This window comes from Orbicella franksi, chromosome 12 (genome assembly GCF_964199315.1).
Source record: "Orbicella franksi chromosome 12, jaOrbFran1.1, whole genome shotgun sequence".
In the NCBI taxonomy this organism is placed as follows: Eukaryota; Metazoa; Cnidaria; class Anthozoa; order Scleractinia; family Merulinidae; genus Orbicella; species Orbicella franksi.
In genome coordinates this window covers 20261936-20286261 of record NC_138156.1, presented here as the reverse complement: position 1 = coordinate 20286261, position 24326 = coordinate 20261936, and the positions used below count along the sequence as shown (strand labels likewise).

At 40.4% G+C, this 24326-nt stretch overlaps 2 protein-coding genes across 5 annotated transcripts in view; both read right to left on the bottom strand.

Moving 5' to 3' along the window:
* The window catches only part of LOC145463412 (BTB/POZ domain-containing protein 6-like), a 7309-nt gene extending 2012 nt beyond the window's left edge, over window positions 1-5297 (bottom strand). For all 3 annotated transcript variants that reach the window (XM_081447164.1, XM_081447166.1, XM_081447167.1), the window contains exon 1: window positions 1851-5297. In XM_081447164.1, coding sequence (XP_081303290.1) covers window positions 3598-4914 — 1317 coding nt within the window. In that variant the 5' untranslated portion in view covers window positions 4915-5297 and the 3' untranslated portion in view covers window positions 1851-3597. The remainder of the gene's footprint in view (window positions 1-1850) is intronic.
* LOC145462552 (plasminogen-like) overlaps window positions 1-24326 on the bottom strand; it is a 140175-nt gene that overhangs the window by 90156 nt on the left and 25693 nt on the right. Inside the window, exons 1-3 of one of the 2 annotated variants that reach the window (XM_081446098.1) lie at window positions 9832-11331; window positions 9162-9368; window positions 6803-8849 (exon numbers count right to left, since the gene is read on the bottom strand). In XM_081446098.1, the coding sequence (XP_081302224.1) occupies window positions 8173-8849; window positions 9162-9368; window positions 9832-10357 (1410 nt within the window). In that variant the 5' untranslated portion in view covers window positions 10358-11331 and the 3' untranslated portion in view covers window positions 6803-8172. Of the gene's footprint in view, window positions 1-6802; window positions 8850-9161; window positions 9369-9831; window positions 11332-24326 lie in introns of those variants that run through there. The other variant, XM_081446097.1, reaches the window with a different exon arrangement.

Here is a 24326-nt window from a genome sequence, read left to right as displayed (position 1 = left end):
TAAGGGCACATCAGGCCAGTGCTTATCTCCAGTTTCTGTGTAGCAATAAAAGGCTAGGAATATTTCCACTCCTCTCTAGGTGGAATGGGGTCAAAGGCTGATAAAAGGTTCCTGTGTGAGGTTCTGTTGCCAATACTGTAGGTAGCTCTCAGGAAATGTCTACCATCTTCAAAAGGTTCTGCTAGCAAGTCATATATCACACCTCTGCATTCGGTGGCCCTGGTAGCACACTGTAGCAATACAATGTAGCTGAGTGACAATGGCAAGAGGCAAGACTCCAGCACCTTTAAATAGCTGGAACCTGTGGCTAAGGGAAGGAAACCCTAACAGAAAACCCCGGCCCTCCAAGTTGGGGGTTAGGCATGGGGCCAACCCCTCCAACCCATAAAAACATATTGATCACGGAAACCAGAAATAGATGCCGAGGCCACTCTAGCGAGTGCACCACTAACTATTCAGGAGAGAGAACAACGGCCTACTGTCTTGCAGAAGATGACTTCATCTCCGTGTAAGAGCAGTATGAGGGATGCAGGTAAAAGCCATGAGAACACCTGCATGTGGAACAGGACATTGACTAACCCCAAGAAGTCAGTCAGAGTGGGATGCTGGAATGTGCTCTCTGTGTACAGCACTGGAAAGACAGCACAGATTTGCAGCGAGACAAACTGTATAGAAAGAGAACCTAATGATATGCGCTTAACATCATTGGCTGCAGCTACATCTCTTACCAAGAAAAGCGATATAAGGAGGCAACTAACATCAAGCCCAATCCCCCACCTGGAGGCAAGGAACTGAAAAAAGAATTCCTAGGTGGGATGCTAGTCCATTGCAGGGTTACCCCCAGCATTAAATTCTCCAGTATCTATTAATTCATCTGGGTGGGGAGGGGCACTGTAAGAGTAAAGGGTCTTGCCCAAGAACACATCACAATGTCCCCAGCCAGGGCTTGAACCCTGTGTCCTGGACCACTCAGTCAGGTAGCCATGAGGCTGCCATGCCTCCCACACTGAAACTATAAAAGGGGTGATACAATGGGTTACACATGCACAAGGAAGGGGTTTCATTAAGGGTTTAGCACCAGGCAAATTGACTGGCCACGAGGATGATTAATTTTTGCCTGCTTTTTGATCATCTAGGGGAAAGTTTCTCTTATAAAGAAGTTCAGTTCAAAACATTTTGCCTGGCTGTGAAAACCAGTTACCCTCCTGCTGAAAATGTTAATGAAACCCTTGCACAAGGTTGTGATGCCTACTTCAAAAAGGCTGGCAGACATTGTGTAGTTTCAGAAAATATCCATACCTCCCCCACAGAAGGGATTTTTTCTAAGACCCCCCCCCCCCTCACCCCTCTTGAAATTCCAATAAAGATTCACACATTTCTTTAAATTTTTGGTCTTACAGAAACCCCTACCTCCCAGGAAATTCCAATCCCTTCTGTGTGGGGGTGGGGGGGGGGGAGTATGGATATTTTCTGGACCTGCACATTTTGAATTTCTGTTGTCATGTCTTGGAAAAGTCGCTAAAAACTAATAATTATAACTTGCTCTTCTTTGAACAGTTCAGTTGATATCTTTATCTTGGTGTGCTAAGAGCATTTCATGTTCAAGCAAAGGTACTTGATCTTAATTTTAGCCTGTCTTTCATCTAAGATGCAGCTAAATTAGCTTTTACCTCAAAGTGCTATGTTGATTATGCCATCTTGGTTTTCCCTGCTGTTTGCACTGTTGAAACGTTTATCTACATTTTTGATCCTATTTGTCTGGTCTTTTTATTCTTCAGATTAGACAAGATTACTCAGATTTGATCATGGTTTATCTCTACATTTATTCATTTTTGTAAGTCATTATTTACCTTTCATTGAGCAATGTTTTGTTACTTTACAGAATTGAAATAAAGCTGCACTGAAAACTTCTCCTGACATGGTCAAGCCTTGTAACTCGCATCTATAATATTAAAAATAAAACAAATTAGAAGATTTGGGGTGTCATGGACAAGAAAAAAAAAACATAAATTAAAAAGTTATTTACTTCTTATTCTTGAGAAATTGTTTCCCACATGGCAGGATAAATCTATCACAGCCCGAGTGATTTAACATTGTGCATAGCAAGCAAAGCTGAGCTATCATTTTTAGTTTACGTAAACATTGCATCACCATGCACCAACCTTGTTCCCAGACTCCCAATGAGAGGTAGAGGAGAAAGAGCCTGGGAACAAGGTTGATCATGCACTTGGCAGGTTTGGAGAGCACTCAAAAAGCTAGAGTCGCTCTCTCCTGCACCTCAAGCAACTCTCCGGCTTCTTTCACACTTCACAAACTTACTGCATGCTTCATACTTGAACTTAAAATCCAACACTATATGATAGTCTTGAATATAGTATAAACAAGACGAGTCCAAGGACTGTTAACATTTGATGAAAACCAAGTTTGGTTTATTACTAACACAGTGCAGAAGGTTGTTACAATATTTCGACTCTACAGTAATACTTTCAGAGTCACAGTCGTGCAGTTAGATCAAAACAAGTGAGCAGCTTAGATATCAGGGCTTAAATAAATTATTAGGTGTATATACAAGCAAAGACATAACATAACGTAATCAAACAGATCAAGAAAAGGTCTAACGCTTGGATCCCATCATTAATGCAGAAAGTATTGAAGTAGAAAGTCTTGAGAAATTTGTTCAAGCTGATCGTAACTCACACCTGTGATCCAAGCCACTAGCCATGTTGACCATAACAAAAGAGTTGCATGGTTTTCTATTTCTATGCATACATGTGAAGCTGTTCCTATAGTTATGGCACTCTGCTTGGCTGCCCCAGCTTCGTTAATCCATGCCCCCATGTAAAACACCCGTTGCACATCCACACACATGATGCAACAGGAGGAATGTTTTTTCTGCATGTTTTTGGTATTAATGGCCTATTCTAACATCTGTCTTGCTGGCTGCTAAACCCAACTTTGGGCGTATCCCTCCCCTTGTCTATATTGCCCAGCTACATTAGATCAGGAAATGCTTGCAAGCAATGATAAACAAAATAAGGATAGGAAATATAATTATGCCAGAGATCCACTTCACCAGCCACGTAAAACTGTTCCTTTCCTACACATAAGTGAGGTGATACATCAGACATGAGAGACCATGTTTGACCTTATTTCCAAACACTGAGAGGGTTGAAAATATGATGCATCGCAACATATTGTTGATGGACTTTGAGGTGTTTGAAAATATGTCACACTGTCTTTGATCACCTTGATCCAAATTACATGTAAAACTTAAGAGAAAATGAAGAAGTGAAATCATAAAATCTATGCTCATTAAGATCAGATATCCAAAACCCATAACAGTGACTGTCATGACTTCCTTAAAAATGTACGAATCATAAATGATTATGAGAAAATGAAATAATAAACGCTTTAACCAGTGAGCAGGTGTCTGCCTTATTCCACTGATAGCTGAAAAAAAAAATGCCTGATCTCAGGTTATAAATGCTTCAATGGTCAATTCAATTTGCCATAAGTCTACAAAGGGAAAAGCAATGTCAACATTAAAAATGAAAAGATCCCTCTTTATCCAATAATTTTTAGTATTACCATGGAGGACTACAGTGTGAAAAGTAATTCAGGAAACTGTTCTTGATCATTAAATGCAAATGTTACACCTGAACAATGAACATGATCAACGGCTCTTCCATAAGGCCGTCTTGTAACGAGGCCAGTTACTTCAGCCTGTATACAGTACAGGGTGTTTTTCACCAAAGCAATGCCCCTGTCAAACATAACTTCAAAACCATTATAAGGACCTGCTTTACATCTTAAACTGCTTGAAGAAAACTTTCCACGCTTAGATAACACAACTTGTCTCTTGTTGGTGTCCTTTATGGCTAGATCTATTGAGTGACTCAAATTTTCACGTCCAAATAGGCAGACCCCATGTAATCTTATATCTTTGTCCACAGAGAAATTAAGGATACAAGTACAGCTGTTTGTAAAAGATGAGCGCGAAAACGTAGTCGAGAAATTGTCGTATGTACAACATCTTTGAGTATTTACTTTAAAACCCGGTCTTCTGGTTTCTGGAAACCCCGCTTGAGACGTCAAAACTGAATTCAGACATTTGACAATAGTAACGATTTCGTCTGGGGTTAGAATTTTGCTGTCCAACACGACACTAGCAAAATCTTTCTGCTTCATTGTTGGAAAACGGAGTGCTTTGACGAAGGTTTCTCCAAGAACTCTTCTCTTTGATGCACCATCTGCTGTTAAACCTTGTCTCTCACATTCCTTTGTCGCCCACGAGTCAACAGCTTCAAACAGGTCGATCTCTTCAATCGTGAGACCATCTCTTACGACTATCGTTTCTAAAACAGATCTCTTAATTGCCGCAAACTCATCTGATTTCACAACCTTTTCTGTTTGTTTATCAATCACTTCCCAGCATCGATCCACCAGTTTTTTCCCTTCATATTTCTCAGCAGACGAAAGGATGCTGAAAACATTTGTTGGATCTACGTTATCTTCCAGATATTCCATGCATTTATCAGCCAGTGAAGGCACCATGTATTTCTTCGCCAAATACAACACTCCCATCACATTACTTCCGTCCAATTTCACTTCATCGCTGTACATGAAACGAAACAACTCCAACAGACTCTCATAGTCACAGTCAGGCAGTTCAATAGAGTCTGAAGTCTCCGCCAACTTGCCGTAAAACATGGCTTCAAACACAGGACTGCCAATCGACAACACTAACTTGTGAGCAGGAATCTGTAGCTTTCTTCGTTTACCTCGTCTACCTTGACCATCCTTCTTACCAATGACAAACTTCACATCACTAAAGAGATCGTTGTTAAAAATATATTTGATTCTTTCTCTGACAGCTGGTCTTGTTGTTTGCCAGCTCTCCCGGACAACAGACATCGTTTCTGCACAGGCTGGAGTGCAAATAATAAGCTGAAATAAGGTCCGATCAGGGCAAATATTCAAGACGAGCTGTTTAGACCTCAGCGGGGCATAAAAAGATAGCAAGGGCGCTCACGGTGAACTATATTACCATCGCTGATTGGTGTACTGTTTGGTCTCTGTTTGGTGACTCTTACATTAGCTCTGATTGGTAGAGATCTTTTTTCTGATAAAATGGGCAAGCTGAAAAGTTTGACCGCCGAAATAACTCTAGCAATTTATTTGAAAAGGTACTGGAACTTCATAAGGCGAACAGATCAAGACCTTACCAAGTTCTTATTGTAGGCCTCAATATTTCTTCGCGGTCAATCGTTTTCGGTACTACACAAGACGGATGGTTACATCAGATCTGTACGCTCTTGGTACGCAGGCATGTCCTGTTAACCTTTAGTCAACAATTTCTTTAGCCAGTTTTTCACAATCCTATAGAGGAAATATCAATCAAACTACTTATAATTTAATGCGTCATATTTCTTCATCAATTCTCTTCATATTTTAAACCAAAAAAGACCGAGAATTGACGTAAAGGCCAGGTTATTTGGTTATTTAGGGACCGGTCATTATTTATCGCCTGGGGGTTGGCGTAGTTCGGCTAAAGACAGCAAATTTAGCTGATGCCCCCTTTAAATGTTATTTTATTGAAGTAGTCCCCTCATAGCTATTGATAAATTTCGTGATCCCCACTCAATGTCTTCGCACACATATTTACCTTTCGACGTGTATATTTAGTGCTTTTAACGGTTACATGAAAGTAATATTTCTAACTATAATGCTGACCTACAGATTAATGAAGCCGCCATGGTACAGTCTCTTGATCCGTGTCTTCCCAATATCTGATCAGCGTTCTTAGCAGCAGTTTTCACATACGTCCAATGAAGCATATCATGCAGGCGGTATAAATCAGAGGCGAGGCCCGATTCGCCCGAAGAGGCAAGCCAGCCTAGGGGAATATACCGAAACCGACACAACGTAGCCGGATGACTTTTTTAAGGTTTTTAAGGTGTACTGTATTTCGGATGGCCAAACCAGCCTTCTTCAGGGGGTCCGAGAAAAAAAAAATTGAAATTGAAATTGTAACTTGTCAATTAATGCAAAGATGCGATTTCATGCATTTTGCATTTTGGGGGACAAACAGTGTTACGAAAAATAAGTTGTTTATGATCATAAAATTAGATGTAGCAGGTAGCGCTGTTTCACCTTTTTAAATACTACTGTTTCCCTCTTGAAACGTCTCAGCCAATCTCAAACCGTAATTAAACCAAAACCAAAACCAAAACCAAAGTAATTGCCTGGTTATTTTCGACACTCAGTTGAAAACCACTCCATGTATGGGAATGAATTTTAACAAAAAAAAAAACAGTTAATACAAATATTAAAAAGAAAGTGTTTACAGTACAATCACAACAATTAACGCATTGATAATGAGAAGTTTGGGCGAGTTATGCACATAAGCGTACGAGCTGGTGGGCGGCAGAATACAAACCGCCCCATCCCCCCCCCCCTCCCCAGCTAACGAAATTATGTAATTGCTCGGGAATTAATTGACAAAAGTTGAGACTGTGAATAGAGGTTGAGTATGCAAGCTTTCAATATAACTAGTTTTGGAATTACGCCAGTTTTCATTAGATGTGAGAATTGTAAACGTTTTTGTTTATCATGCAATTTGTATGCGTTTGCATCCCGATTTCAACACTCAAGCATTCGGGCATTGTGTATTTTTTTCGGGCAAGAACGGTCACCGCTTCCCCCCCCCCCCCTCCCCCCATCCCTCACCCCAAGTTCGAAGGTACCCGTACTATGCATTTTCTAGTTTACTGAAAAAAAAAACGTACTAGTCAGTAGAGTAATTGCCTTGGTCTCATAAAAAGACGTTGACCTGGTGATCCTTAGCTGTCATATCTTGTGGTGTGTTATCAGGGCCGTCGTAAAGTTCCGAGTCAATTGTTGCCCTTATCTTCACACCAGTAACACACCTCTGAAGACGAGATTTAGTGTGGTCGTCGAATTAAAGAGGATCCGTATTATAGAAGGGTTTTTTTTTATAAAGAACATATGGGCATTTGGTTGGAACCAAGGGAACTAATAGAATTTGAGAGTCCGCATAAGAGGGGGCCCGTAAAGAGAGGTTCGAGTAGACATGAAGTAAAGTTCCGCAGCAAAGTGCCGAAAATAATGACCACCCTAGAGTAGGGAGTGGGAGGCGTTGTGGCCTCATAGTTAGCGCGCTCGTCTCCGAATCGAGCGGTCTGTGTTTGAGCCCTGGCAAGGGACATTGTGTTGTGTTCTTAGGCAAGCTCTCTCCACCCAAATGTATAAATGGGTACCGATGAATTTAATGTTGGGGGTAACCTGCGATGGACTAGCATCCCATCCAGGGAAGAGCAGAAATACTCCTAGTCGCTTCATGCTACTGAAAAAAGAGATTAGCGCCGGCCTGATGGGCGACTTGGCTCGTATGCAGACTTACAGAGTAGGCCGGGACCCGTCGAAAGAAGTGACCTAAGGTTTGAAGACTTTTTGACCGAATGGAGAGATACAGATAACATTACATCGATTATTCTGATTCCCACATTTATGTGCCGGTGATGTGCATCTCTAAATCTTTTACGCAAGGCTGATAACTGAACAACGGTCGCTACTTTCAGAATATTAAATGAATCGACAACGAAAGCAAAGCTGTTATCATTTTAACTTTCCCATAACTTTTCTCCATTTTTGCACAAGAATAATGGAGTACGAGTTGGCATGTATTCCCACACCTTCGTTCCCAAGCCTTCTCGGGATCTCAAAAACCCGGTGCACCAACGAGGCTGCAACTGACCCTGCAGTGATATGACCAAAAAGAAAGTAAAAATTCCAGGAAAGAAAGAGACTTATGCAACCGTTGTGATCCTTACTAAGTGCCCGACCAAAGCTAATTATTTCTAACTTCTTTACCTTCCTTGTTCCCCACTGAGATCCTGCGTGCAATGTGAAATCCGCTCTCCTTAGCGGCCGGACATGCGAGGGAATGAATAATATTTTGAAATTCAAAACTCTTGGTAATGGCACCTACAGCTACGACACTTTTTTGGGGTAGAACTATCTGATTTCTAAATGAAGGGCACGTCATGATCAGTTTGTTGTTTATTTTCCTTCACTAGCTAATAGATACTTAACTATATTTTATCTGCAGTAAATGCCCTATACAAAACATTATCTTTCTTCGTATTTTGCTTATGCATCTTGTATTGTTTTCTTAATCCATCGCTTGAGCCTAGACATATCAGCATACACTCCATATCGTCCGACTAATCCACACCCAGCACCCCAACTGACCACGCCCATCAGATACCACTTTCTGTTCCTGTGACAGACCAGCGGTCCTCCGCTATCACCTCTGCAGGCGTCAACACCACCTCGGGCGTAACCAGCACAGAGCATGCGTTTTGTGACGCAATAACCAAAACGTCTTAAATCATTGAGACTTTTCCGACAAGTATCATGTGACACTAGGGGAAGTTTAGCTTCTTTCAGTATCTGTTGATTTGAGGGATAAACATTAGACACATTAGTATCAAGTCCATATGTATTTCCTTTTTCTTGTCTTTTTCTGATTTTCCCTGTATTTTTAACCTTCCCTAGCTTAGTTGAGCTTCTTACCTGAGATGGAGTTTGAGGGCTGTTCTCTGTTGTTCCCCATCCAGTGACGAAGCAGTTTGAATGAGAAGGGAAGTCTAATTCTGGAAGACATACAGGTCCCACTCTGTTGTTGTATTTCAGTGTCCTGTTCAGCTTCAACAATGCTACATCATAGTTGTATCTACAGGTCACGTTATAGCGAGGATGCTTGAAGAATCTTTCGATGGCAGCTTCTTGCTCGAAGCCATCAGATGAACGGAGATGGTGTTCACCTGGGTTGAATGCAAAAATAAATTAAACGCAGTCAAACTTGTATTTTAAAACAAGATAAATTTCATTAAGCCACATTAGGCTAGAAAACTGTTTCTCTTGACCACAGATGGTGTTTACACGACTATTACTTCCTTTGATTGACAATTAAACAAGGGAGCTCTCAGCCGCGCCGCGCGCATTTCACTGCTCCATCTCGCACCTTACTATCACCTGAGTGCTTCGAAAGTTACTAGAGCTTGAATCACTGTATTTAACCAAGGTTATTTGTAGAAGATGGTATAATATCGTGATTGTGATTTTAGCTCTTTTACCCGCAATTATAGTGAAGTCTGTTGGGCTGAATTTATCGAAGCAATGGGCAGCTGTGAGGATCCATCTTGGGCCAATAACAGACCCTCCACACAGGTGTCCCACAAATCGATGTTTTACTGACACCTGCCATGGCCACGCCCCGGGATTTGTGCCTGTACCCCCAACAATCCTGGGATCGGGCGGTCTTAAACCGCACGTCACGTTTTCTGTTAAAAAAAAAAGACAAAACCTGCCATGTGGTATGATGATGATAATAGGGAGTTTGTGAACAGAAGGTGAACCACGACTACTAATTTGTTGAATTTCGTTTTCAACTTCATCGCTGTATTCCAGACTTGCATCAATTCCTTAGCCTTGTATCAATTTTGACGTCATTACGTTTTCCGACAAAAGATATTTTTCACAACCAACTGATTAAGAACGAAAAAACTAAAGTCTTAAAAAGCACGCTTAAATGAGTACGATGGTATTAGTTTGCACCGAAATACCCCCTTTCCAGACAATATTCTCCACGTTTCTATCTAGTTTATAGACAAAGAAGGGAGGAAGTTCAATTGTGGAGAAACAGAAATGTTATGGGAACTCGAGGCGCAGGAGAGAGTTTGCACACAGTCGTTCTCGGGTTCACCCAAATTTTCGTAAGTGAGGGAGAGGAGAAAGCAATATCACCTGCGCGTTTCCTACAAACGCTCTGTTCTACCAACATTTCTCCGATGGGCCTACACTGGCCACACCAGCCACCACATTTTGCAGAAACCAAAGTCCCATTCTTCGATCTTTTGTAATCATGCATGTCAAGTCCAGGAGGGAAGCCCATTGCTTGCCATTCTATCGATGGCTTTAAGTGCAAGCCAGTGTGGGTCAGGTCGACCTTGAAGTGCCCCCTCCTACATGGACCACCGTAATTCATCGAGTAGCAATCACCTGCCGATCCATAAGCGATTCTCCGTCCGAACGGTTCCGACTCTGCAAAGGTGAAATCGTCCCGGACGATTGCCATTCTGGCGAGATCTAAGCGCACTTTACGGAACTTCGTCAGTCCGGCTGCAGAATAATTAAATTTTCCTGGTCTTCCGGTACAATGGTACCTCGCCCGGTAGGGTCTCATAGGTAGTCGTCTACCGTACACATAAGCGTAGTTCTTGTCGATACCAGCTGGCAATGTAATGAATTCTTTGGGGTAACTGGTATTCATGGCAAAGCAATAAACCTTGATCGGGTTATTACACTTGGTCGTGGCATATATGAAGTACTCTCCATCCTTTGAAGCCAAATGTTCTCTTTTTAGACCAGCGCAGCTTGTTGCAGCTCCTTATAAAGTGAAAGAAGAACCTTTTAGGTTAAAGTTTCACCTGTATCATAGGTTACGTACGTTTGCAACGGTGTTTCTATAACTCAGGAAACACAAAGAGAATGATTTCTATTTCTTTTAGAAAAAATACCGCGAGAAAAAGACAGGAAAATAATCTTTTAATGGATTAACAAAATGTATTCTGCTTTTAATTAACGGCATTAACATGTCCTGTCTAACAAAGCGTGTTCTAATTAATCCATAGACTCAGTAAGCACGAGTGAAAATTTGGGATAACGCATCCTCGAAGACCCCAGGGACAGTTAAACTTTAGTGGCTTCAATTTTTGCCGGCCGGGGTTCAATTCCTCCGAGGACTGGGAGAGAACGAGCAATGTTACGGAAACACGAGGATGCAGCAGATACCTGTATTTGCACGGCAATTTTCGATTTTCGAGTTCACCCCAAACTTTTTACGTTTCCTACAGTCTATAACTCGATTGAAACACGGAGAAAATGTTTTCCATTTCTATACGCTAGATTCGATTTTGAGACAGCGTTACCGTCGCAAAGGCGGCTGTTTGGGCCGGAGAAAAGACATTCTCGTATTTACCGTGCAAGTCCAAATTCAATGCTGAATTGCTTGAGTGGTGTCGCGTAGCGACGAAGCCGTGACACACAAGTCGACAAACATGAACAGTTGCCAACCTTTCATCGAATACATAAAACTCCCTTTTACATTAGCTTGATCGTAGAGATGGACAATTGTACAATAATTTAAAGTTGCCTTAACTGTGCAAATGGATAAAAGTAAAAGATTAGCGACGATTTATCGCGGTAAAGGCTAGAGATTAAGAAAGAACTCAGAATTGATCAGAGCATTTGCACCATACAAAATGACGATGACGACGCACTGTATGTAATTCTTACCTGACTGAGCGAATACTCCAAAATGTCGAGGAAAAGGTTGTTGTTATTCATCGTGGTAGATGCAATAATAAAGTGTATTATCGTTTGTCTCACGATGTAGTCACTTGAGATGTAGATCGCGACGTTTCGACTGCTTACTGCTAGTCTTCTTCAGGCGATAAGGTCGACTGATTGCACGGTATCATTTATATCACAAAGGTCGGCTGTGATTGGTGCATTTCGATCCTCCTATTGTTCCATTATTCCGGCGAGTAGCTGTTCCCTCAGTGGTCCGCTGTTGTACCGTTCTCCTGTTGTTGTGTTTCTTGATCGTGGGTATCCATGCTTCAGGAATTTCAATTCCACTATCCCTGTTGATGTTGTTAGGGTGAAGTCTTATGTGAATAGCTTCCTTGACCCTACGTGTGTACCAGTGAGGATCTCGATCAATAAACTTGACCTCATTCCAGATAGGATAGTGGCCGGTCTCGTGGGTGTGTTCAGAAACGGCGGAGGTCTGAGTTCGGGCGAGTCGTATATCCCTGTCGTGTTCTTTGATCCTCTCCTGCATAGATCTCCCTGTTTCCCCGATGTAGACTTTGCCGCACTCACAGGGAATCCTGTAGACAACACCATCTTGTTTAGCCGGGTTGACGGTGTCCTTTGGTCGCACTAAGTGTGACCGAAGTGTCGTGTCGGACTTAAAGACGGTGCGAATGCCTTGTTGTTCTAGGCAGCGGCGGAGAGACTCCGAAACTCCTTGGACATAAGGTAAAACGGCGGTGGATTTAAATTCCGCGACAGGCTCTCTTCTTGGGGTTGTTCGTGCCTTTGTGATCTTCTGTACAAAAGAGGAGGGATATCCGTTAGAAACAAGTACAGATGACAGATGTTTCTTCTCTCCAGCGATTACTGATGGTTTGGTGACGAGACGTTTAGCCCGGTCGTACAGACACTTCACAATACCGCGCTTTACTGAACGAGGGTGGTGTGAATCATACGCTAGGTACTGATCAGTATGTGTTGGTTTCCTGTAGACACTGGTGGTAAGGCGGCCATCAGGTTCTCTGTAAACTGACGTGTCGAGAAAGGCGATCTTGTTGTTGTTCTCGATCTCCATGGTGAAACGGATTGATGGTTGTTGACTGTTCAGGTGTTGCAGGAAGACGTCAACTCTATCCCGATCCAGGATGGTGAAAGTATCATTTACGTAGCGTTTCCAGATCTTAGGCTTGCAAGGTGCGGACTCTATTACTTGTTCTTCAAATATCTCCATGTAGAATTTCGTATTAAGATCTACGTACTTCCAGTACAACGGATCGATTTACGAACAACGAGACGGCACAGCCATGGGGAGCCCTGTATCCGCGGTTATTGCTAATCTAATCTCAGCCGACCTTTGTGATATAAATGATACCGTGCAATCAGTCGACCTTATCGCCTGAAGAAGACTAGCAGTAAGCAGTCGAAACGTCGCGATCTACATCTCAAGTGACTACATCGTGAGACAAACGATAATACACTTTATTACTCCAAAATGATTAGATGCAAGTTAAGAACCAACAGTGCCATCAAGTTTACAAGCCAGTGCTTTTTCAGGCCTCAGTAACCCTTCTCAAAAGTACCCATATTTAGTTCTAGCACTTGAAGCAAATGGCGTGGAAATTGTATATACCAGAAATGTTAGTGATACTATGAAATCAAAACCTCTATCATTTGACTTATTGCTTATTTACAGGGGTTTCAATAAAAGCCGGTTACCGGCGGTCTACCGCCGCCTGTAGGACCTCTTACCGCCGTCTGTTTGGATTTCATTAATGAAAATAAAAATGATATTAATAAAAAAAAAAAGCAAATACAACAACAACGACGACCACTGAAATTTTTAAATGCTACAAAAAATCGGGCAAAACAGACTCAAGGCCAAAAAACTGAAGCTTAAGCGATAATTTCAACGTCCAGCGGTACACTAAAAAGCTGAAGCTTCGATATCATGACAAAGCAACATGGCGTCTAGAAAACGTAAGCGGAACGACACGACGGACATAAATATTAATACGTTTAAGCGGTTTTTCAAGGACTCTGGGACAAACCAAATTTATCTCATTTCATTTTTTTCTGAAGAGTTAAAAATCAGTTTGTTGCCATGTTGGTACATTTGAATGAGCAGCAGAGAAGTTGCACTTGTTTTAAGAAAGGACTTCAAAGAAATTACTGCCTAAGTGGATATTAAGTGTCACTGAGAGATATCTGCCTAGAAAGGTATTCAAAATGCACCTCTTTGCATCAAAAAATTTATAGTTTGTCAAAAAAAAATCGTGCTTTGTGGTCAGTAAAAATACCCATCAACAGCACGTTTTTTGATGCCCAGAATGCTGGAAATCGCATTTCCGAGCTTCTAGATTTCAAATTTTTCTTGGAGGGGCATGCCCCCTGAATATCCTTGGGGGAAAGGGGCCTTGCGGCCCCTTTAGTGGTCACAACCGCCTGCTACACCTTCAGTGCCCGCTTATAACTAATGTTATTGAAACCCCTGATTACTACAGAGTTAAGAGTTTTTTGAGAGGATCTGATAGACGTAATTAAGAACGACTGCAAGAAAGGGAATTACATACAGTATTTAATAGCACTTCTGATACATATGACAAGTTACCTTCCAGAGCTAAGTTGCGTACGTTATACTAGTAACAGTTATCACTAAATCTGCCCCGGCTTTCCTTTATTTCCGCTGATTGAAAACACTAATATTGAACATTTTTGTGTGAACTAAAAATTATATATATATATTTTTTGTTGACTATATCACTCATACTGTTCCAGTAACTTAGGCATCTTACCATGAATATGATCCAAACAATCAACTACGTTAACTAAACCAACACATTCTGTTTAACTCATTCTATCACATGATATTCCTTAAATAATACTCTCAGAAGCATTTACAGCAGAGCAGTTTACCATATCTCGTTAGATAGGACGCAAAAAGTACTTTCTAGAGAAAAAAATAGGTTGCCTTCATGGCAACTAATATTTCTTTTACAAAAATTTCAATCAGTAGAACTTTTTAGGGGAAAAAAGGTTAAAAAATTATAGCGAAACAAAAAAAATAAGTCAAACTACTCTGCTGTTCCAGTTTGATGCTGAAACAAACCATTTGTCTTGATATACGAGCAAACGTATCTCGAAAGCAGAAAGGAAGTCGAGTTTTTTTTTGCGAGACGTATACAGAAGTATTGCGTTATAGTCACCATATATGCAAATTAGAGTCAAGCTTTTTGACCTCAACGAAAACGCTGCAAAACATTTACATTTACATTTGGATCCCTGCAAAGTAACCCAGCCCACACATGAGCTCTATGTCACGTAGGATTACTCAGTACAAATAAGCGATCCGAATAAACGAGATGCCAAAGGAAAAACTGGCGATCGGAAGGGTATTTAGCTATTTAAGGTCGACACACACGAGGGGAGTAGTGCCCGCGACTAGTCCTGGCAACTAGTCCCCTGGTCGTAGGGACTTGTCCCACGTACAGTTCACACGAAGCGTTTTGAGGAACAAGTCGCAGGGACCTGTCCCAAAAATTCAAACTGGTTTGTATTCGTGGGACTAGTCGCAGGGATCAAAGTTAGTCCCTGCGACTAGATTTTGAAGCAAAAAATGGCGAGGTCATCCAGGTGATCTGGTGACGTCATTGCGCGAGACCGGAGAGAAAATTTTATTGCCGTATCCCATAAGGCAGCCCGCGCGTAGTCGTGAGTTTGTATTTGAATGATGGCGGTCACTGCCAGTGTGTTGATGCTTTTCAGAATTATTTTGTCTTGTCTTATACCGCGCTTGGAACTCGGAATTGTGCTGTAAATATGAGAAGTGTTGATTTGGACAGTTGGGAAGTCTCTTTCGACGGTGAATCTTTTCTACACTTGGATGGAAGCGATTTGAGTACTTAATCGCACAACATGCAGCGCTGGCCGCATCGCATTGTAAGCTTGAAACTCACTTGGTGTTTTACTTCAATTTGCTTTTAATAGTGTACTTTCTATATAGTGTTAAAGGTACTGTATTCCATCGATCTCTAGTTTGCTTTTATTTCGTCATTCATTTTATTATTATCGTATGTCGGCCACAGCACTAGTTCGGTCGACCATTCGATCAAACGCTCTCCAACTCAGTAAAGAAAAAAAATTAATAATCTGAATGGCACACGCCAAGAATTGCTAGAAAAGATTGGCCTGACCTTTAATGAATTTGGAGAGGTAGTTGTGGGCTATGTTGACATTGAGAATTACATTACACTATTTCTAAGTCAGTCAGGTGTACAAAGAGTGCAGTTACAACACCAAATAACAACATCATGATGGTTTCCCATGGCTGAAATGGTCACGCCATTTCACAGGGGAGAAAAGTGTCAGAGTGAAAATCATCGAGCCTTATAATTTACTGAGCACAGTGTAACAGTTGCTCTTTGGTTGGGAAATGATGACTATGACACTGTCCAAAAATGCACAGGGGCAGTTTATGAACAGCTTACACAACTTCAAACAATCAAACATGCACCAACCCACACCCCTGATTCCCTGGCGTTTTTTGCAAGTATTTCGCTAGCGAAAGCACAAAAATAAACCATATGCGCAGTAACCACAGACACAAGATCAGGTTTCAAGACATCGTTTATTTAAAGTTCAATAAATAATGGGTCGAAATATTAAAAAATGTTAACAAAAAGAACTCAACCTGATGTACAAAACTGGTGAGAAAACAAAAAATTATATTAAAGTATTGTAAAGCGCCATGGACAATTAGTGGAAAATGGCACTATATAAATGTATATTTATTTATTTATTATTTATTTATTTATTTATTTATTTATTTATTATTTCTTTACCGCACGACAAAATGTCCCACAAAAGCAAAGAAAATTGACTTTGCGAAAGAGTTCATTATTGACTTTGGAGGACAAAAAAACGAAACCAAATACAACTGAATTTCTTTCTTGTAACGGCTAACATTTGAGAAAACAACGAAAAATAAAAGCGAAGAAATCTTGTAAAATCAATCTGAAAACAACAAATCGAGAAATTTCTTCCCCGCGCGACGAAATATGACGGCGCTGCGAAAGAAAGATGAAAGTCGTAAATCAAAAAGACGACAAAAACAAGCGAATTATTTTGAGATCAGTCGTATTTCAACTGTGTTAAATTAGTGGCCATTTTGATTCTTTTCCCAGCGGTTCTGTAGTAGCTTAATAAGACGCGGAAATATTTGAACGAAGCGAATAAACAAAATAAACAAAGCGCCATAAGTTACATATGCAGAAATCCAGCGTGCAAGTTACTGTTCACTTTTAAAACCTAAAATTCCCAAATAGAGGGAACCAAATGAAAGAAATGCGTAAGAAAGGTCAATAACAATAGATTTTCATTCAAGCTGAGGCGAAGAAACCTATTTAAAAGCAAAAAATTGTTCAAAATTTTGCACACGTGCTTCGCTGCATGACCACATGTTCAAATTATTCTTTACGCTAACGCTACAGCTTGAGTTTTTCGTGCCGACCGCTTTTCCAAACATTTTAACGCCTGTGGCTTTGCCCGTCGTTCCAAAAGTTGAATTCAACTTCGAAGTAATAATGTACATCACCATTTTTGTTTCTTAAGTCCGAAAAGCTGCTTTAAATCTGCGATCTGAAAGCGCTCTGATCTTCATGTTTTCGCGGTGGTTGTAGGAAGAAAACCTTCTTCACCAGAAAGTCCTACAGACTCTGTACTACTTGATCTTCCATACTGAGGCCACCTAAGCATTGATTTGTATTTTTCCTTACTATTTTAAAGCCCAAAGCAGTAATTTATCCCTGTTAGGAGTGAAAACAAGACCTTGGAAGTTTTAAGATTTGTCCCCTAAACGCGCCATGATTACTAGTACCTGCACTTTTCGAGCGCACGATTTTAAGAAGAAAAACCGTCTTCCTAGACAGCAAGCGGCGGAAAATGGGTGGAGCAAACTTTACAAGTAGTAGGACACAAAAAACCTTATAGAATAAAACTATTGTTGGCCCGTGGAAGTAGAGCCTGGAACAACGAAGCTGCGAGAAATGTTGAACAAAGTTCCCTAACTGATGGAGGAATTGCCATTGTTTAAGATCTCTGCGACGACACCAATGAGAATCCGGAGGAAAGATATCCGATTGTACAAGATCCATCTTTAGTTCGAGCAGCACAGATGGCTTCCTTGCGTCTTCTGCACACACTTCCTTCAACCAGCAAAGCTGAATACGCCCTCAAAATGTATGGATCAATGGAAAGAAGTTTCAACCACCTCTTGCGGGAGAGAACATGTCATGTGCCCATGCAGAAGGCCCACAAGCCAACTCACTGACTTTGTTGGTCTAGATAAACGTGTACTGAACTTTTCTTAGTTTAAAAATCTTTAAGAATACTAGGTAGTAAAGTTATAACTCCACTCACAACCAAAGCATGATGAGAAAAAAAGCCTTCCGACTGAAAACTGCCATGTTTATCCTCACAGCGCTATCGATGTGTCGATGGACTACATGCCGAAGGTCAGGACAAGCTCTACTAGGCGCGCAAAGAATTCTGTGCGGCTTTAAAAATAATTTCTCCTTGAAGATGATTGGTTAATTATTTACGGTCAGATCACCTGGATACGATGGGACTGGTCCCCGCGACTTGTTGCAGGGAATAGTCGCAGGGACTAGTCTCCTCGTGTGCGCCGACCTTTAGTTGCAATTGAACCACACTGGCCTCGAATTTCTAGTATATTTCAGAGTTTCTCACAGTACCTTCTGAGTTGTTTTTCTCCCAAAATCCAGCTTCACGATCTTTAAAATCGTTTTCAGTTTGTCCTAGATGAGAATCTCTGCCATTTCGAAGCGAATTTATTTGATCGCGCTAAAATCTTCATGCAGGCCATATTGTAATTGGAGTGTATTTTGACCTTGAAATGCTGCTCGAAGATGGCGAAATGCGAACTCGTAGTTGGGAGACCTTGAAATGCTGCTTGGAGAGGGCGAAACGCGAACTCGTGGTTACACGAACCTTGAAATGCTGCTAGAAGATGGCTACCCGGGACCACCGTGTGCGCCTAGTTAACTCAAATCGAGAAAACTTCCCATACTACCAACACATTTCTTACGTTTTTGAAATTCCTTGTACACACGCTTGCTAAAATATGACCCGAGACCACCGTGCGCGCCTAGTTTAACTTCCCATACTACCAACACATTTCTTACGTCTTTGAAATTCCTTATAAACACGCTTGCTAAAATATTACCCGAGACCACCGTGCGCGCCTAGTTTAGTCAAATCGAGAAACTTTCCATACTACCAACACATTTCGTACGTTTTTGAAATTCCTTGTATGTTTACACGCGGGTACTTCTAGGGTGCCTCCTCGGGTTTTGGTCTTTGGGCCAAAACCCTGCGGGGGCAATAAAACAGGGTTACAAGAAATGCTCATCTAATTTTAAGGTGAAAAATAGGTCCGCAGTGTGTACATGTGTAGCTTACAAGTTATACTTTTAATCAGGATAAAACTGAATTATAATGAAAGAAAATGAAAGACACTACAAAGATTTTCAACTCGAAAGGTTAGTGATCGATAGTAGAAGGTGAAAATGTGAGGTATTTTGGAGAGTAGGGTGTTATTACAAAGAATCACAAAGTGTGCTTGTGTGGGGCTTCCAATTATTTAGTTTTATCGTACTAGTAGTTACGATATAGTAAATGAGATGCTGCTGTATTGTAAATGCATTTGCTAATTGGCGAGTAATTGAAACTTATTGCTTCAGCTCATAACTAAAAAGATTAATAGGCCTTGATAAATATATCCCAAACCAAACTTTAACAAAAAAAAAACAAGAAATGAATTTTTCTTAAGGGTTTAGCACACTATTTGTGAAAGTCAGCAAAATCAGCAAAAGATTAATTGAGTCATTGTATTATACATTCATTGTATTATTTCCTGCTACAAAGCAAGCCCTTTAAAATGTAGGCAATCGGTTAATTGGGGAGCATTTGCCATTTTTGGTACTAGCTGATGAGATGAGATATTTGTTACTGAAGTGTAGGTATCTTTCAATCGATCAATCAATCAATCAATCAAACAGTCAATCATTCAATCGATAATATTTTAGCTTCATTTATACCACAAAGTACAAGCTCGCACCATATCAAAGCATAACCACAATAGCTCTAAATTGAGTGGATTCCTAAGAAAGCCTAAATCTTTTTATGAAGCCCGCAAATAATTAACGGTTATTCCATGAGGGCAGGTTTGATATGAGAGGATGGATAGCCAACGAGGCATGTAGCATTAAGTTGACTATAATCATTTCATATCCAACAAACGTGAATCCAATAATCGTTTTTATTATACATTGTAGTCATCATCTGTCTTCTCATTGGCTAAAAGCCTACAGTTAATTCTGGGAAACAGTGCAACCTACAGAGTATTCGCTAATCTGCTAGCAGATTAGTGAATAATCCGTAGGTTGCGCGCACAATAAGAGCAGTGTCAGGTTCACGTAAGAACATGGCTTGTCGAAAATAAAGTGTGTTCGGTGCGATAATGCTCATTCGCTCCGACGAAAGGCTAACGCTCGAAACGTCTGCTTTCGAATCTCTTTACGGTGGCCAATTCACATTATCAACCCAGTTGATAAAACCAAATTATCTTATATAAATTCCAGACAAGCACAGTTTATGTACATGGTCTGCCACATGTCATTAAGTAAATCTCGCAAAATTCAAATATACTAAAAACCCAGTAGCATGTGCATGTTTAAAATGTATATGAGCATGAAATCTCTAATGTGTTAAACATGATAGCATCCTAGAGGATACAAATATAGCTCACCATATGCAGAAGTTCGTACTTTAACTTGGAATGAGTCACTTGTAAAGTGTTTATTTGTCCCATATAACTCAACTATATACTCAGTGTATGGCTGCAAATCAGTTAATTCATAAGAAGTTCTTGTTGGAGGAATTTTTGAGATTTTCTTAATCCAACCATTGCTGTCATCTGTGCGGTATGGCAATGTGTAATACTGCAAAGAGTTGCTTCTGTCATCTGCTATTAAGGTGAGGGTAAGAGTAAATGGGGAACCTCTTTCAAACTTAAGTTTGACATTTGGTTTATCTGAAAAAAACATTACAGAACTCTTTGTAGTTCCTAAAAAGTGTAGAATTTAAAGCAATGGTTTCATTATGGGAGACAGTGGAACCCAGTTAATACAGACACCAAAGAGAAAAGTATCTGTGTAATGTATCTGTGTGTCCATATCAACGCGGCATTCAGCAAAAACATGTCTTAGCAGTAATTATATATTAAATACTAAAAGCAAGCAACAGGTTCAAACCGCATGAACCTAGAGGTCATAAGGTCTAAAGGGGTCAAACAGCAGACTGAGAAAAACAGTTGTCAATTCGCATGTCACACATGACACAGTTATATATGCCACTCTACTAGGTTGTATTAGTAACAAAAATGGTCTAGAGTGTAGAAGGCTTTCCGTTCCGGGTACATTAGCAAATTATATACTGTGCACAGATAATCAGTGTCCATAAAGCAAGGTTACTCTGTATGAGACGTGTTACGTATATCTCAGAAAAGTGACTGCTGTCTGTATTAACCGGCGTCCAAATTAAGTGGGCAAATAATCATTAATAAAAGGAAATGTATGAGCGTTTCATCAGGACAAACAAAGCTGTCCCTACTAAGCAGATTATCATATTAAGTCAGGGTGTTTTTAGAGCAGGGTTCTCCTGCATTGACAGAGATCAGAAAACTCTCTGGCACTTGCAACAGAGTAATTTACATTCAAAAGGTAAGAAAGCAATTGATCAAAATGAAGAACATAATTATATTACACTTCTTCATCTTGCCTAGTCATCTCAACCTATAAATTAGGTATGAAAGTCAAATCTAGCCTCTTTGTTACCTGGATTATGGGTACAGAGCTACAAAATGTAAAATCCAATGTACATATACTATGCAATCCATGTTGTTTTGAGAATTTGAGAGTCTGACCTCCTTCAATGCGTGCTTTAGTTTTCAGAAGACACATGATGCACTGGCCTACACATGTGCATATGAAGTCTAATTTTATAGTGATATAATTCAGTTTCAAACAGATTAATCAATTGAAATGAATTAAGTTGAATACTCAAAGCAAAGCAATGAGCGTACAGTCTTTCACTTAAGCTGGATTTGAGGTTAACTCACCTGATGATGATCAAGTTCTGCAAAATTAAATACACCTAAACTTACCAACTTTGACTAACTGAATATCAAGCAAGTTTTTTCCTTTATCATTTTCCACGGAAATGTGTACCGTCCAAAGCCATCATGACCCTGAGGAGCCACGCTTAGTATTCCGTTCTCCTCTGAGATCTATCGTGGTGCTGGATTACCATCAGCAACACATGACAAGTTTGTAGTTGCCCCTGGCCAGGCATGGAGTTTTAGGCTTGATGCTGTTTTATTGATCACAGGTTTATCTTGTTGGGTGAAAGTGTCGCGTTCCCGATGTGGCGAATTGGAGGTGCCGTACATCGGAGTTCGCCAGCTTAACCAAAGTGGGGCATAACGATTCAACAAGATTTATTGAAGAGCTGGTTGAGGCGCTTGTACATAACTTACGGTAAAAACTAGAAATGAATAGACAATTGTCGAGTCACAAAAGGAACACGGAATAACAAGCTAAATGAAAATGAATAAAACTATAAGAAAGGAAAATATAGAAAAAACGACTTACATCTGATCTAGCACCGGGCGTGGGAAACTCCAAAGAAAACAGCTCCAAATACTCCAAGTTGAACTACGAGCGACTCCTAAACGTGCGACTCCGATAAACTGAAACGTGCTAAGAAATATAATGTCTACAATGACGAAACACCTAGAACGGCCAGCCAAGAAACGTAAATCAAACATTAACTAAATCAACAAGTGTTGTAACGCAACGGAAGTGTTCAATCGCTAAAGGTCCAATGTCTATCTATGTACATGACAGAAAGAAGTATTTCAAATAACAAGCAGATTTGTTTTAGTGAAAAAAAAAAAAAAATTGGGGGATAGGTGCGCTTTAAGTATAGCAATGAATGTGGTTTATAACGCGATTCAAGTACTGAACAAGTTTTCGTTTCTTCTCAGGGTTACTTGCATCGTTTTTGCCTGTACGACAAATAATGACATCTGGCATCGCACACTCACTTGCCCATTTTCATCAACAACTTGGTCTTCCGGAAAACGTTTTATCGTAGGCGAGTCTAAAACAGTCAAAAATATCCAACTGTTATGATTTTAAAAGAAAGTTAATCAACAAAATGATAGAGTACTATAGCATAACAGCGACTGTATATTACAAGGCCCTCACTCTCCTATAGGGGCCTACTATTACGTAGACTTAATGTGGACCCTTGACCTATCGCATGTGCCACACACATAAGTTTAGTTCATGATCAGATATTTCAGTGCTCATACATTGCTCATACAGTACTCTGACAGTGCTCATTCAATTCAACTCAAGACAGGCAAAGGTCCGGCCTAAACAACGCTCACCAATACGTAAATTTAATGTGGACCCTTGACTTTTTTTATTCAATTTTCACTGCGATTATATAAAAAAGAAAAAAAAATCACAAACGATATTACAACATAATAATAACAATATTAATAATAATTGTAATAACCACATTAATAAAAAATCCCAGTACATAACAAGGCAGTGAGGAAGACTAGAAGGGAACTGACGAACCATACGTGCTAGTCAACCCATTATGAAAATAAAATGTATGAATATATAAAAGCTTAATCATTTAACAAGTAATTTATTAACTATTTACTAACTACCTAACTAACTTCATGATCCAAGATGGCGGGCGTAAGCCACGTTTCGGTAATCACCAAGATGTCAACATCATTGGAGTAGATTGAGGCCTGAAAATCTGTTAGCTTATTACGAAGACTGCAAGCATTTAGCAAGATTACGGATAAATTCGAGGTACGTTGCCTCAAAGATGCAAGCGGTCCTGGCATTGGATGAACATCACCGCAGCAGATAAGCAGATCGAAGCTCGGGTTGAAGGTAGCGTTGTGTTAGGATAAAAAGCTATTCTCCTCGTAAGAAATTTCTTTCTTAAGCATCTGATGGGACGAAAAAATCTTCCAGAACATGTGGTTTTGGTTTGAGGCTGTGCGTGATATTCAACATCAAACACTGAAAGCAAAAGTAGGGAGCACAATAGCACACGTGCAGCCGCCATGACGTGCTCTTCTGAGTACCTGACAGGAATCTATTCATGACTTGGAAAGGGCTTGTCAATCTAAAGTTGTATAAATGGGCAATATGTTCTTATTATGAGTTTGTCCGTGAGCGCAATCCACACTCAAAATCTTCGTTTGAAAGCTGAAAATCAAGGCACTCCGCGGATCCTACAAACTCCAAAGGTCGGCCGCAATGGAAAAGTTTCTCGCTCCCCGAAACCAAAGATGGCGAATTTTTGGTGTGTATTATTTACTAGCTCCCAAAGTGCGCTTGATCGCTTCCACCGAGGGGTAAATCGTGCGCGACATAAGCGCAGCGCAAAATAAAACGTACAAACAGACTTGACTTGTGCAAAGGGTATTCAATTGCAGAACTTGTGAGCCTTTATTAAGCTAATTTTAAGAGGCTGTAAACTATCAGAATCCAAATCTTCGCATTAATTTATTGAGTTATTTTTTTGTAAAAAAAATACCTCTTAGTCGGCGCGTCGGGTATGTTATGGACGGGTCAATGGGTGAGTGAGTGAGTGAGTGAGTGAGAGATGTATGTATGCCACAACAATCAGATTGGATCTTCTATAAACAGCCAATCAAATTTCTTGTTGTAAAGGTAAATGGTATGTGAGAAGATTTGATCCCGATACCGTTCAGAACGGCCATATTTATTCTTCTATAAAAGAGGAGG